The 14,816-nt window shown below is 45.3% G+C and overlaps 1 protein-coding gene across 1 annotated transcript in view; it reads left to right on the top strand.

The window, feature by feature from the left end:
• The window catches only part of CTSC (cathepsin C), a 44,453-nt gene extending 29,898 nt beyond the window's left edge, over positions 1 to 14,555 (top strand). The window contains exons 4-7 of the mRNA XM_032219466.1: positions 512 to 667; positions 6,399 to 6,514; positions 10,617 to 10,748; positions 12,392 to 14,555. Of these exons, the coding sequence (XP_032075357.1) occupies positions 512 to 667; positions 6,399 to 6,514; positions 10,617 to 10,748; positions 12,392 to 12,894 (907 nt within the window). The 3' untranslated portion in view covers positions 12,895 to 14,555. The remainder of the gene's footprint in view (positions 1 to 511; positions 668 to 6,398; positions 6,515 to 10,616; positions 10,749 to 12,391) is intronic.
• Positions 14,556 to 14,816: the final 261 nt, after the last annotated feature.

Here is a 14,816-nt window from a genome sequence, read left to right as displayed (position 1 = left end):
GTGTTGGAGAACACACAAACCAGCATACAGAGACACTGCAGTTTAGATAGGCTTTTACTTTCGTAGAAATAGAGGTATCAGACTCCATCAAACAGTCCAAGTCATACACGGGTAAGACAGTCAGTCATCAATGTCTTTCAGTTAAGGGATAATCCAAATAACATAGTCCAGTATCATATAATCAGTTCGGTATTCAATTCAGTTCAGTTTGCTAACAGTTGCAAAACTTACAATAGCTCACGGCACTTTCTAACAGCCAGCTTCCAAAACACTCAGATCAGATCAGCCCAGCATCTAACAAACAGAGAGCTAACAGTCATTCTGGCTCCCTCTTATGGCCGATTGAGGAAAACAGCAACCAATCACATTTTACAGTATGATTTAAAGCAACGGGTACAACATTGTTACATGATTTATATATTGCCAACCCAACCGTTAGATTATATTCCTAACAGTTCTAATTGTAAAAACTGGGCTTCAATTAAGTAACTGACAACCCCCTTCTCTCCAGAATTCAGCAGAGGCTCCACGTGACCAACTATGATTTTGTGAAAGCCATCAATGCTGTTCAGAAATCGTGGAGAGCCACTGCCTACAAAGAATACGACGGGCTTACTTTAGAAGACCTTGTTCGTAGAGCTGGAGGACTGAGATCCAAAACTCCCAGGTAAAGCGAGTTCCTTTGTCACTGGGTAGATTTAGGGGAAGAGATGTGCTGTGGAGCCCAGAGGCATTTTTGTTCTTGACTCCTGGCTTATTTGGTGGTTTTCAAAATGGTGATGGTGATAAAGACCCAGATAAAAGAAAGGATTGTAAACTGTGCATTTCTTTTTTTAAAAAAAGTTTTTATTTATTATTTTACAAACATATCATTGCGTGAACAGTGTGGCACCTGGGTATCATACATTCTGATACAAATAAAACTAATAGCATTAGTCGTAGTTATTACTTTCAACCCACGTATATATTTCTAATAGTAGTACATATTTATATAAAATTGCAATCTGTCATTATTCAGTTATTCCATGTTTTCTCTTATTATTGCTCTTATTTTATTATATAAATGTGCATGCACTAATATTCCCCTTTTCTCTTATTTCTATCTCTTATTCTAACTTTTAATCATGTTATCCTTTGTTAAAAAATATTTTCTTTCTATCCTATCTGTTCTGACCCCCCTCCTTGCTTGTTCACAAACAACAGCCAGACAGAACTTCAAAGGAATTATCTTTATCAGTCCCGGCTCAAGCTGGCTGCGAGCCCAAAATAAACATAGATAAAGTCTCTGGCAAAAAGTTACACAGCCAATGCAAAAACAAAACTCTTACAGCAAACCAGGTTTACAGAAAGCAAATCACTTATCCAAGTGCCTCTTTGAATCACTAACTCGAATAGGAACGGAACGGAACTTATGAACAAACAAACGACGAACAATGTTGACTTCTGCAACCAGGGCGTGGCACCATCAGTCTTTTATCTGTAGGAGAAGACTCTAACGAGCCCCAGCTGCATTGTAATCCTGCATCCCGAAATAACTCACAGGTTTCTGCTGAGTCACAACACCTATCTAACTTCTAATCATGTCACCTACCTACAAAAAAAAAGAAAGGAGAGAGAGAGAGAGAGAGAGAGAGAGGAAAAGCAAATCAAAACAACACAGCACGAAAAACGTAAAATCATCTATCCCTCATCTCTTGCCCGCTTCAATACTGTAATTGTAAACTGCATTTCTCCAAGAGCTATGACTTTTCTGGAGAAAAGAATGGGTATAGCAAGCCTTGTCAACTACATTTATGTACATTTTAAGCTGGAAAGGACTGGAGGTCTTCTAGTCCAGCCTCCAGCTCAAGCACGAGACCCTACTCCATTCTAAGACAAAAGGTTGTCCATTCTCTTCTTAAAAACCTCTAGTGATGGAGCATCCACAACTTCTGGAGGCAAATTATAGCAATAGCAATAGCAGTTAGACTTATATACCGCTTCATAGGGCTTTCAGCCCTCTCTAAGCGGTTTACAGAGTCAGCTTATTGCCCCCAACAACAATCCGGATCCTCATTTTACCCACCTCGGAAGGATGGAAGGCTGAGTCAATCCTGAGCCGGTGAGATTTGAACAGCCGAACTGCTGAACTAGCAGTCAGCTGAAGTAGCCTGCAGTGCTGCATTTAACCACTGCGCCACCTCGGCTCTAAATTGTTCCACCAATTAATTGTTCTATCTGAAAATGTCTCCTTAGTTCTAGGTTTCTTCGCTCCTTGATTACTTTCTATCCACTGCTTCTTGTCTTGCCTTCTGGAGAATAGGTTGGCTTTCTTTTCTTTCTGGCGGCTCCTTAGATAGCGGAAGATTGCTATCATGTCTCACCTAGTCCTTCTCTTCATTAGTTTAAACATACCGAGTTCCTGCAATTGTTCTTTAGTTGTTTGAGCCTTCTAATCACTTCAGCCAGAGACACTCAAGAAATAAGGTAAGGCCACACGGTTCCACCACAAAACCCCGCTCGACTAAACCGCGCCGCTGACATCATCAACAGGGCGACAACAGCGCAGAGACAGAAGCACGCTGTAAACCCTAAACCTAAAATTAACCCCTTAACCTAAACCTAACCCCCCTAAACCTAATCCTAAACCTAACCTAACCCTTAACCTAACCCTAAACCTAACCCTTAACCTAACCCTAAAGCTAACCCTAAACCTAACCCTTACCTTAAGTTGAATCGGCTTGCTTTCAAAGCGCTATTTAAAGCGCCCTTCTTTCTCCGCGCTGGCTGTTGTCGCTCTGTTGATGACATCAGCGACGTGGTTTAATTGGGCGCGGCTTAGTCGAGCGCGGTTTTGACGGGTCACGAGGCCACACTTGGAATACTGCATCCAGTTTTGGTCGCCACGATGTGAAAAAAATGTTGAGACTCTAGAAACTAGATTGCGGAGAAGGGCAACAAAGATGATTAGGGGACTGGAGGCTAAAACCTATGAAGAACGGTTGCAGGAACTGGGTAAGTCTAGTTTAATGAAAAGAAGGACTAGGAGAGACAGGATAGCAGTGTTCCAATATCTCAGGGGATGCCACAAAGAAGAGGGAGTCAAGCTATTCTCCAAAGCACCTGAGGGTGGAATAAGAAGCAATGGGTGGAAACTGATCAAGGAGAGAAACAACTTAGAACTAAGGAGAAATTTCCTGGCAGTTAGAACAATTAATCAGTGGAACAGCTTGCCTCTGGAAGTTGTGAATGCTCTTAACGCTGCAAGTTTTCAAGAAGAGATTGAATAACCATTTATCGTAAATGGTACAGGGTTTCCTGCCTAAGCAAGAGGGTTGGACTAGAAGACCTCCACAGTCCCTTCCAACTCTCTTATTTTATTCTGTTCTGTTCTATTCTACGATGCAACTTGGCATTAAGTAGGCAGTGACAAACCTCAGTCTTCACCTACTCATTAACCGCTGGGTGGAGGAGGGTTTTTTTTAGTGCCTGAAACATGTAATTGAGCACATGTTAAGGTGGGAAAAACATTCAGTGGGATGGAGGCATTAGTTATCATTTCAGTTCTTCTTGGTCTCTGCAGCTCAACTGAAAAGCAATTTTATAGTGCAGTATTGAACCGTTCAAAATCATCACACTGTTTTAAGCGCTCCGCAGTCATTTTAAAGAGAAATGCGACCAGCCTTGCACTCCTTGTTGGAACTGTGTTCAATTTTGCTAAGGGCTTCTTACTTTAGCCTTTAAAATGAAGTGCTTACTCGGCAGGGCAAAAGCGCCAATAACCTTTCCTTTTATCGGTTTGCTGTGATTTTATTTTAGCTCTGCATATAACAAGAGCGTTCCTGTGGGAGAACTCTTGGAAAGAGTTTTTTTTTTCGCTACACAAGTAAGACCTCAGACAAAGCGACGCAAAGCTCAGAGCAATTAATTGTTCCCTTTGTCAATGTACACATTGGGGGAAGAGTGTGGAGGTCTAATGGTGTAAGACGTTGGACTTGTTGACTGGAAGTTCAGCAGTTTGAGTCCCCAGCACCACATGATGGAGTTGGGCACCCCTGTAGGAAAAAAAATATCCATCTGGTTCAGTTCCAAGCCGCGAGAAAGGGCTCCACCACAAAACCGCGGTCAACTAAAGCGCGCTCGACGAAACCGCGTACCTGACGTCATCACAGCGCGACGAAAAAAGCACGCTGTGAGCGCTAAAGTTAAAATTAACACCTAAACCTAACCCCCGAAACCTAACCCTAAACCTAACCCTAAACCTAACCCTTAACCTAACATTAAACCTAACGCTAACCCTTAACCTAACCCTAAACCTAACCCTAATGCTTAACCTAACCCTAAACCTAACCCTAACCCTAAACCTAACCCTTACCTTAACGTGAATCGGCTTGCTTTCAAAGCGCTTTTTAAAGCGCCCTTTTTTCTCCGCGGTCGATGTTGTCGCGCTGATGATGATGTCAGCGACGCGCTTTAATCGGGCGCGCTTTAGTGGACCGCGGTTTTGTCGTGCCACGGGGAGAAAGGCACTGGAAACAAAATGGTGGGTGATTGGAAAGCGGGTTTAACAGTGAAGCAGAACCACCAAGCGCATGGTTCTGGGCAGCTGACCACATGGAGTTGACAGTGGGCTGTTGTTGTTTTTTAATACCTTCTCTTGGGCTTTGCACTTGAGCTTCCTGTTCCTGTGCAAGAACATGTATTCTATTGGCGATTGTAGGGGTTATGTAGGGGTCATACCAGGCTCGATAGGTTGTCTGAGCTAGGTTTGGTTGAAGTTGCTGAGGGTGAAGCAATAATTAATGGCTTTGCCCTGTTTTGCCTCTCGGGTGGGGGCTAATTTGCCTTCGTTCAGAGTTTGCTGCAGGCAGTAATGGATTACCAAATCTGCATTTCTAAAAGCTGCCCCAGCTCAGTATCTTCTTGGGGGCAGGAAGCTGGAGAACTGACTTTTTGTCTCCCTTAAGATTTTTTTATTATTTCTCAGGGGAAATATTTCATCCTGCCTTTTTTTTAAATATTCCTCAAAATATTTCATTCTTCTAGGAGGGGAAGGGTTGGCTTCCCACAGACGGATACCCCAGCTCCTGCCAACCCAGGAGTTCGAAAGCATGCAAATGCTGTCAGCGTTCCAAATATGATGCAGAATTAAATCAGAGTCCAAGGCAGAGTTATCCTTAAAGTTCCAATTTAATAAAACAGACATGTTGGCATCGAGCTATGGAATCCCAATTCTGAAACTTCCTGGGATTCCACCCAGTTGAAAGTTCATGATCTTGTCCCCACACCCACAAATCCATCACATGGTCCAATCTTCTTCTTCCACCTGGCATCTCCACCCAGCTGGTTCCGGTCAGGTGCCAAGGTGCGGAGACGAAGAATAACCTTGAGCTTCTAGAAAGGAATTTTTTATTTTGAAAACAACACAGTCTACCCCTTGCTATTTCCCCCCCCCCCCTTAATGAGAGTGTGGCAGGCCAAAGATTCTTAAAGGAACCGTTGCAGGCCTGACAAATGCAAGTAGATAAATAGGTACCAATGCTAACCTACATCAAGATGGGGATAGCAACAATAACATATATATTTATTCCATAGAGACACATGAGGCTGTTTGTATCACTTCACCTGTTGGGTTAGAAAAGCATGTAATAATCAAAAGCCATAACTGAATATTAATATGGCATTTCCTGCTTGTTTTGTTTTAGTACTGGAACATTAAAAGGGTAAAGAGGTTGAGAACACAAACAGTTGGGGAAAAATTCTAAAAATTATCAAACTAGTGTGATGATGGTATTATTTTCACAAGTAGCAATAGCACTCAGACTTATATATCGCTTCATAGTGATTTATAGCCCTCTCTTACAGAGTCAGCATATTGTCTCCAACAATCTGGGTCCTCATTTTACCAACCTCAGAGGCTGAGTCAACCTTGAGCCGGTCAGGATTGAACTGCTGGCTGTGGGCAGAGTCAGCCTGCAATGCTGCATTCTAACCACTAGCACCCTCCTGGGTCTTAGCATGACTTTCATTTTATTTTCTTGATGTTTTGAATTGAGGCAAGTATTTATAGATTTTAGGGGGTTGCGGTGGCTCGGCAGTTAAAAGACACTGAGCTTGTCAAGCTGACAGCCTGGGTTTGAGACCCAAGCGCTGAGCAACGGGATGAGCTCCCATTCCTGCCCCAGCTCCTGCCAACCTAGCAGTTCAAAAGCATGCAGATGCGAGCAGATAAACAGGTACCACTCTGGTGGGAATGTAACAGCGCTCTGCGCTTTGGCGTATAATCATGCCGGCCACATAACCACCAAGCTCTCTTTGGACAACGCTGGCTTCCTCGGCTAGGAGATGGAGATGAACACTGCCCCCTAGAGTCAGACCTGACTGGACATTATCTTTTAATGGCCTTTTATTTCTCGTAGACCAAAACCTGCACCCCACACTTCTGAGATACTCAAAGAGGCTTCCAATCTGCCAGAATCCTGGGACTGGAGAAATATGCATGGTGTGAATTACGTCAGCCCAGTACGAAACCAAGGTGCGTTCTCTTTCCCTCAACCCTGTTTTTCACTTAGCTGTTTTTTTGCAATGCTTTTCCAAAAAAAAAACAAATGTCCTTTTGCGGGCATTCATGGAGTTATGTGGTTGTGTTTGTGCAATTGTGCGTTTGGGATAATTATCAGCCTCACGAAAAACACTGTAAATAACTCAGTGGCACAGGAGAAAAAAACGTAGCTATATGTTCATTAGTCTGTCGGTGGCAGAGAGAATTCAGCTCCAAATAGCATATTTACTGTGTTGGAAGTAAGCGGTAGACTTGAGATAATATTACTGATTTTGTTCTGACCCAAGAAACAGATTGCCATGTCCCAGTTTCTTCTCCGCTCTCTTGTCATTTGTCCTTTATCATATACCTGGGCATACTAGGGCCATATTATGAATTATTGTAGTAGTATGTAGGAATGACCTTGGGAAACAGGTGTTCTGACCTAGGCTTCCCCAAAAAGCACAAAGCAGATTCCTAATCCCGACAAAACCCCTTTTATTAAACAAATGTGAATTCCTCTCATTCCCATTCAGCAAAGGCCTGGCAAACAGTCTTTCAAAGGTGAAGTTATGACCACTGACCTTATCTTGCTTGGAAAACTGCCATGTCAATATTTTCCAAGCAGTGCAAGGAAAGACTTGGCACAGAGTCTCTGAGATTCACGGACAGATCTTCATACTCCAGAAACGAACTAACAAACTAATTGTTTCCTCCAAAAGCCCACTCCTCTTTCACTCCTCTTTTATTCCCTATAGGAAGGCCCATTCACCGTCCACCTGTGACTTTACTCCCAAGTCGACCCCTGTTCTTTAGCTGTTCCCTTCGTCTGGCAACTCTGTGCATGCGCACACTGGGAACAGTCTCCGGCTGTTGGTCTGCCTCACTGATGTCTGACTCTGAAGGCAGCTGATAACTGTCAGATGGCCCTGGTCCCCTCTCTGCCTCCGACACAGAGCCCTCATCAGAGCCTTCCCCAGACTCCAGGACTGGCCCATGTTCCTCCCCAACATCCTCACTGTCCGAATCTGCTGCCAGCTCCGTTGGCACTGCCAGGCCACAACAGTTACTCACTGAACAATTGCAGTGGTTCACTTAACTGCCTTGGTAAAGAAAGGTCACAAAATGGGGCAAATTTTTTTAGTTCACATCTGTCTCTCTTGGCGACAAAAGTTTGAGGTTCAGTTGGGGTCGTACGTTGAAGCCTACCATGTTTCCCCGAAAATACGACATGTCCTCATAATACAGCCATGCCATATTTTTCTGGTGCACAAAAATATAACCACCACTTGTCCTATGACAAGCTGAATATATTGACATATAGTAGAAATACACCAAAGGGAGGAGTAGCGGGATAGAAGAAAGAGGGGTAGAGAGGGTGGGAGAGAGGATTGGAGGGAGGGTGAGAAGGAAGGGAGGGAGTGGACTGGGAGAGAGGAGTGGTAGAGGGGGAGGGGAAGTAGGGTAGAGGGGAATGATGGAGGGAAGATGGAAAGTTAGAGGGGGGCAAAAGAAAAAGGTGTATGGAGGGTCGAAGAGGTATATTGGGTTTCTATTTTAGGGGGTATTGTTGACGAGAAATTGCTGTGTTTATTGTTTAATGTTGTATGGCCCCGGTTATGCACAGTATATATGTGACTGTATGAAAATGAAAAATGGAAAATAAAAACACATTTTACGAAATATATGTGGGTGGTGGTGGTGGTGGTTATATATATAACAGCCATGAAGCAACCACGCTCATGAGCAGCCACCCGGCAAACCCCCTTTGCAGCCAAGCACAGCGCCATTCACTGACCTAGGGGTATTGCCAAGCCGCGTGAGCACCTGTTCGCCGGCTCCCGCGGCTTGGCGCCTTCCAAATGCCAGTGAATGGCGCTCTGCACGGCTGGAGAGGGGGGTTGTGCAAGCAGCTGTTCTGCAGGCAGCTGGCCCATAACCATAGAGCGTGCACCCAGAGCGGCAACTGCCGAAAGACTCGGGTTGGAAGCTGCGGAAAAAGCCAGGCTGGGATGGCAGCGGAGGTGCCCTGGCTCCGTAATGAGAGCTGGGCCGTGCATCCTGAGGCTAGGAGGCGGGTGAGCGAGAGCAGAACAGCCGCTCACGCAAACCCCCTCTCCAGCTGCTCAGAGCGCCATTCACTGGCATTTGGAAGGCGCCAAGCCGCGGGAGCCAGGTGGCGGCGAACAGACGCTCACACGGCTTGGCGATACCTCTAGGTCAATGAATGGCGCTGTGTCCGGCTGCAAAGGGGGTTTGCCGGGTGGCTGCTCGTGAGCGTGGTCGCTTCATGGCTGTTGTGTTGCGCTGCTGCGGCCGGCTCTTAGGGAGCTCGCAAGAGAGCAGCCGCCCGGCAACCCCAAAACAATAAACCCTCCCCCCATAATAAAGCCCATGCCATATTTTGTAGGTAAAAAGAAAATAAGACCCTGTCGTATTTTCGGGGAAACACGGTACAAAGAACCTTGTTCCCATTGGTCAACTTTACATTCTGCACATTTTACTCCAGAAATAAGATGATTGAACTCAAATGGTACCTGCATAGGTGTAATTTTTTTGAGTGGGGAAAAAGGTGTTTTTCTCCTAGTGGGCTCACACCTCCTTTTTCCTCAAGAGGCAATTTGGCTTCTAAATATCACCCTCAAATCCGTGGCCTCCTCTCTTTTGTAAGGTACTTGGAATAAGTCTTTGGTGAGGGAAAAAAGCACAATTTGGCCAGCAGGAAACTGCATTGTTCCACCACAACATTTTGTCAGGTTTCACAAAAATTTGGACTCAATTACGCGAAGTTCCAGTAGCGAAGCAGAAGGGGAATGAATAAACTTATTTCGCCTAATGCCGTCCTTTCCTTGGGTTGCTAAGCAGCTGATAGCGGCGGCGGCATTTCTGGGCTTCTAAAAAAAGCTGGGAGATTAGGCAGGGCTTTTAGCGCAGTGAGTGTATTTTACTTTTATTTATCTAAGAAAAAATCTCGCGCCTACGTATCCGTTCGGAGTGTAAGAGGCCTGTAGAGCCGGTTTGGACAAATGCTTTAAGGCAGCAGGAGACCATGAGTTTTAATTCTACCCTAGACTGAGTTCTAACCCCACCTCAAGCGTGAAAGCCAGCTGGGGGACTTCGGGCCAGTAACTCATATTCTCTTTAGTCCAACTCATCTCACGGAGTTGTTGTTATTTGGGGAGGGGGAATAGGAGGGAGAAGGAAGATTACATACATTCACTGATTTTAATTGTTTATTTTAAAAAGGGGAATATAAGTAAATAATAAACAAATCAAATAGAGGAGATTGTTATTTAGTTTGATTAAAATGTCTTGAAAAGTTTTTCCTGCTCTCTTTCTCTCTCTCTCTCCCCTCTCCCTCCACCCCTCCCTTACTCCCTTTCCCCCTCTCCTTTCACCTCTCTCCCTGCCTCTCTGACCCCTCTCTCCCTCCCTCTCTCTTCCTCACCTCCCCTCTCCCGCCCTTTCTCTCTCCCTCCACCTCTACCACCCTCTCTCCCCTGCTTCTCTCCCTCCCTCTCGCTTTCATTCCCTCTGTCCCCCTCTCTCCCTTCCCCTCTCTCCCTTCCTCCCTTTCCCCCCTCTTCTTCCACCTCTCTCCCTCCCTCTCTCCCTCCCTCTCTCCCTCCCTCCCTCTCCCTCCCTTCCTCTCTCCCCCTCTCCTCCGCCTCTCCCTCCCTCTTACTTTCATTCCCTCTCTCCCTCTCTCTCCCTTCCCCTCTCCCTCCGCCTCTACCTTCCTTCCTTTTCCCCTCTCCTTCCACCTCTCTCCCTCCCTCTCTGCCCCCCTCCCTTCCTCTCTCTCCCTCCCTCTTCCTCACCTCACCTCTCCCTCCCTTTCTCTCTCCCTCCCTCTCTCCCTCCCTCCCTCTTCCTCCCCTCCCCTCCCCCTCCCTCCCTTCTTTTCTCCCTCCACCCCTCTCCTCTGCCTCTCTCTCTCCCTCTCACTTTCATTCCCTCTGTCCCCCCTCTCTCCCTCCCTGTCTCTATACCCTGGCCCTCTGTCTCCCCCCCCCCCCAGCTCAGAGTTAAGGAGTTTCTCGTTTCAAAGGAGCTGAGTGGCTGGCTGGCCTTATTCCCCCATTCCTCTCCACAGGCTCCTGTGGCAGCTGCTATGCCTTTGCTTCGATGGGCATGCTGGAAGCCAGGATTCGCATCCTCACCAACAATTCCCAGATGTCAACACTGAGCCCTCAGCAAGTTGTTTCCTGCAGTGAATACTCCCAAGGTAAAGTAGGGTGGGTAGCATCTGGGTTTGGGGGGGGGGGGGATAAAAAAAACCTCGGGGCACATTTTGAATTGACCATCAACTGAAGGTAAGCAGGGTAGGAAGGCCGATGCCTGCCCATCATGTGGGTAGAAATACAGAGACGCTAAACCTTCTAGCATGCAAGAACAAGACAACTGGTGTGTAGAACGTCTTAACCAAGTTAACCATTGTGATGGAGGTAGATATTAAAGCCATTTTGGGTTTATTTATTGGTCTTTTATTTATTTATTTATTTATTGGTCTTGTATGCCACCCACTCGCGAAGGACTCCGGGCGGCTTACAATAAACAGAGGAAGGGGATAAATAGACAGACAGACAAACAATAGTTTAAAATACACAACATTCATAGTTACAGTGGGGCTGGCTATTTCAACAGCCCCCCAGCCTGCCGGAGCAGCCAGATCTTAGTGGCTTTGCGGAAGGCCGGGAGAGTAGTAAGGGTCCGGATCTCCACGGGGAACTCATTCCAGAGGGCTGGAGCTGCCACAGAGAAGGCTCTCCCCCAGGGAGTCGCCAGCCAACATTGGCTGGCAGATGGAATACAGAGGAGGCTTAGTCTGTGCGATCTGATCGGTCTATGGGAGGGTTGAGGTTGGAAGACAAAACACCTGGAGCAGAGGTATCAAACTAGCGGACCTTATGAAGAACCTAATGTCAGTATTCCAAGTAATACACCCATGGCAAACAAAATTCCACGGCAGGTAGATGCCTCAAAAAGTAGTTTTATTTGGATATATCATATTGGCACAGTTCTGGTGAAAACCCGCTCTGAAGGTTCCTGCGGTTTTCACCTAATTAAAAGTAAAAAATATATCCCATCCCTAAGCAATCAGTCACATGGTCCAATCACTCCTCCGTCCTCTGACCAGGTGTGGGAACGTCCTTGGTTCCCAAGAGAAAGTATCGTATTTTTGGGAGTATAAGACGCACCTTCCTTCCGCAAAAAAGATGGTGAAAACCTGGGTGCGTCTTATACACCGAATACAGCATTTTTGGCCTCCCGAAACCTCACCCCCTTCACAAAAATGGATGTGCAGAGACTTTGGGAGGCCTGTAAAGTGCTCCTGGGGGGTGGGGAGGGCAAAAACGAGCAGAAAATGTGCTGCTTTTTGCTTGTTTTTGTCCCTCTCCCCCAGCCGCCAGGAGGATTCTACAAGCCTCCTAAAGGCTATGCATGCCCTTTCTTTGGCAAATTTTTTCCTCGTTTTTGCCCCCCCCCCCCCCCCCGCCAAGCCCCCTGGAGCACTTTGCAGGCCTCTCAAACTCTCTGCATGCCCTGTTTTCCACAAAAAAAGGCATGTAGAGGGTTTGGGAGGCCTGCAGAGTGCAAAACCTTTTTTAAAAAAAAATTACCTCTTCAAAATCTTGATGCATCTTATACTCTGAAAAATACGGTATTTTGTTTTGGCTAGAAAGCCCCAGCTATCTCTATTCCCCACTCCCTATCCCTCAGCTCTAGTGTGGCAACACTGAAGCTTCCAAGATGGCTTTGGTGAGGTCAGCTTCAGGGTTGACACCTAACCCTTCGAGACTTCTTCAAGTTGTACAGTTAAAACTTTCCGGAATTGTTCTTATTTTTCTTTCTTTCTTCCCGTTTTAGGTTGCGATGGTGGATTTCCTTACCTTATTGCTGGAAAATACCTGCAGGATTTTGGCGTTGTGGAGGAGGACTGCTTTCCTTACAAAGGCATGGATTCCCCCTGCACTCCCGTGAACGACTGTTACCACTACTACACCTCCAACTATTACTACGTGGGAGGGTTTTATGGCGGGTGCAACGAAGCCCTGATGAAACTGGAGCTCATCAAGCACGGACCGATGGCTGTTGCTTTTGAAGTCTATAATGACTTCATGTACTACTCGGGAGGAATCTACCACCACACAGGCCTGATGGATCCTTTTAACCCTTTCGAACTGACCAATCACGCCGTTTTGCTGGTGGGGTACGGCAGCGATCCCCATTCCGGTGAGCCGTTCTGGATTGTGAAGAACAGTTGGGGAACGTCTTGGGGTGAAGAAGGGTATTTCCGGATCCGGAGAGGCTCTGATGAATGTGCGATAGAGAGCATTGCAGTGGCTTCTACACCTATACCTAAAATATAGCTGTGGGATTATCTCAGGTGGCCTCTGTCCAGTGGCGGGATTCAAGTAATTTAAGTTCTCTGCCCTCATGATTTCTTCCAACAACCAGTTTGCCAAACTACTCAGAAAGTTAACAACCGGTTCTCCCAAAGTGGTGCGAATTGGCTGAATCGCACCACTGCCTCTTGTCTAGAGAGCAGGCGTGTCCACCCTAGAAGTGCAATGAATATACCTTACAGCTAGTCCTTGACTTATGACCACGCCCATTTCCGTTGCTAAGCAAGACAGGTGTTCAGTGAGCTTTGTCCCAGTTTACGGCCTTTTTTTTGCCCCCATTAAGGGATCACTGCAGCTGTAACAGGGTTGTTAAGTCAATCCGACTTCCCTGTTGACTTTGCTTATTAGAAGGTTGGGAAAAGTGGATCACATGATCCACCCCGGACACTGCAACCGGCATAAGTACATGCCAGTTGCCAAGCATCTGAATTTTGATTTTGTGATGTCTCAGAGATGCAACAGTGAAAACGTTCATAAGTTCATCTTTTTCTGTGCCAGTGTTAAGTCCAAACAAATTGTTCTAAATCAAGGACTACCTGTACATATTGGGCAAGGCGGATGGAGTTGGGATGAAGGAACCTTGACAATAGATTCCTGTTCTTAACTTTCAAGCAAGGATTGGCAGCCATGATTGAGAGCAAGTTTACTCATCATAATCCATGGTCATTTCGGTTTGGTGTGATAAAACAGCCAATCACGATTAACACTCTTCTGCCATTACGTCAGAAAAGGACAGTGATTAAAATAGACTAGGGGAATGGTAGTGTGGAATGGAAGCCCAACTGTGACCTGATGTTTTCAACCATGGTTAGTTTAATGTCTACGGAGATTCTCAATTCATCCAGGTCATGGTTGTCCCATAGGTGCTTTTTTTCCCCCAAAAGGCATCTAGGTTTTCTTGGTTTTTCTTTTGAAGACATTTTGCTTCTCATCCAAGAAGCGCCTTCAATCCTAACATTTAGAATTGAAGAACTAACATTTAGAACCAACTCAGCTCAGTTAGAACTGAGTTAGAACTGAAAAAGCTTCTTGGATGGAAACATTTTCAAAGAAGAAAGCCAAGAGCATTCAATTGCCTTTTTGTGGGGGGGAAAACCATCTTTGGAACGTGGATCGTGTACCTGAACATTTCTTAGCCATATTAATCATGTTTCTTAAGATAAAGTGGTACACTCCGCTTCATGGAAGTAATTGGTATATTTTAATGTTTACAATCTAGCTATAAATTTGATTACAATGTATGAAAACTGAATATTCAGTGTGTTTTTCTCCCACACTTCTTTTCCTTCGTGCCTTTCCCCCCCCTTTTGATTTTTGCCAGAAATATTTTTCTAATCTGCCATAGTATTTTTTTTAATTGCTGTGCCTTAACAAAAGAAACAAAGAAACTTGAATGTAGAAGAGTGTGTCTTGCATGCAAAATGATTATATTTTACTGTGATTTTGTGTTTGTAAAAAAAAAAGGGAAACTTATAAAGTATCTTTTGAATGCAATACCTGGGATGACAACATTCATTTGATCCGCAATTTTGAGCACTGCAGTGCAGCCTTATTGTTTGCTTCTTTTGAAGATCATCAGGGTTTTTTTTATATATGATTCTGAAATAAAGAAATGTTTCTCCGTTGCCTTGGGAGTTCTTTAAATAAAGCTTTCTTATTGCCTCTTTTAAGACTCAGTGGGAGGTTGAAGAGGGGACACGATACTTTTGTGTGGGAACCATAGAGAGTTGCTGCAGTGGAATTACATTTTTTAAAGAACTTTTCTTCCTTGCAATATACCATCTGACAAATTTGGGCCTTTAATGCAATTTGTTCCTAAAGGTAAAGCTTGCACATATGTGCTCGTCGTTCCTGACTCTAGGGGGCAGTGCTCATCTCCGTTTCAA

The sequence above is a fragment of the Thamnophis elegans genome, chromosome 6 (assembly GCF_009769535.1).
Source record: "Thamnophis elegans isolate rThaEle1 chromosome 6, rThaEle1.pri, whole genome shotgun sequence".
Classification (NCBI taxonomy): domain Eukaryota; kingdom Metazoa; phylum Chordata; class Lepidosauria; order Squamata; family Colubridae; genus Thamnophis; species Thamnophis elegans.
The sequence above is the reverse complement of the archived record's forward strand: the minus strand, read 5'-3'. Positions and strand labels throughout refer to the sequence as shown.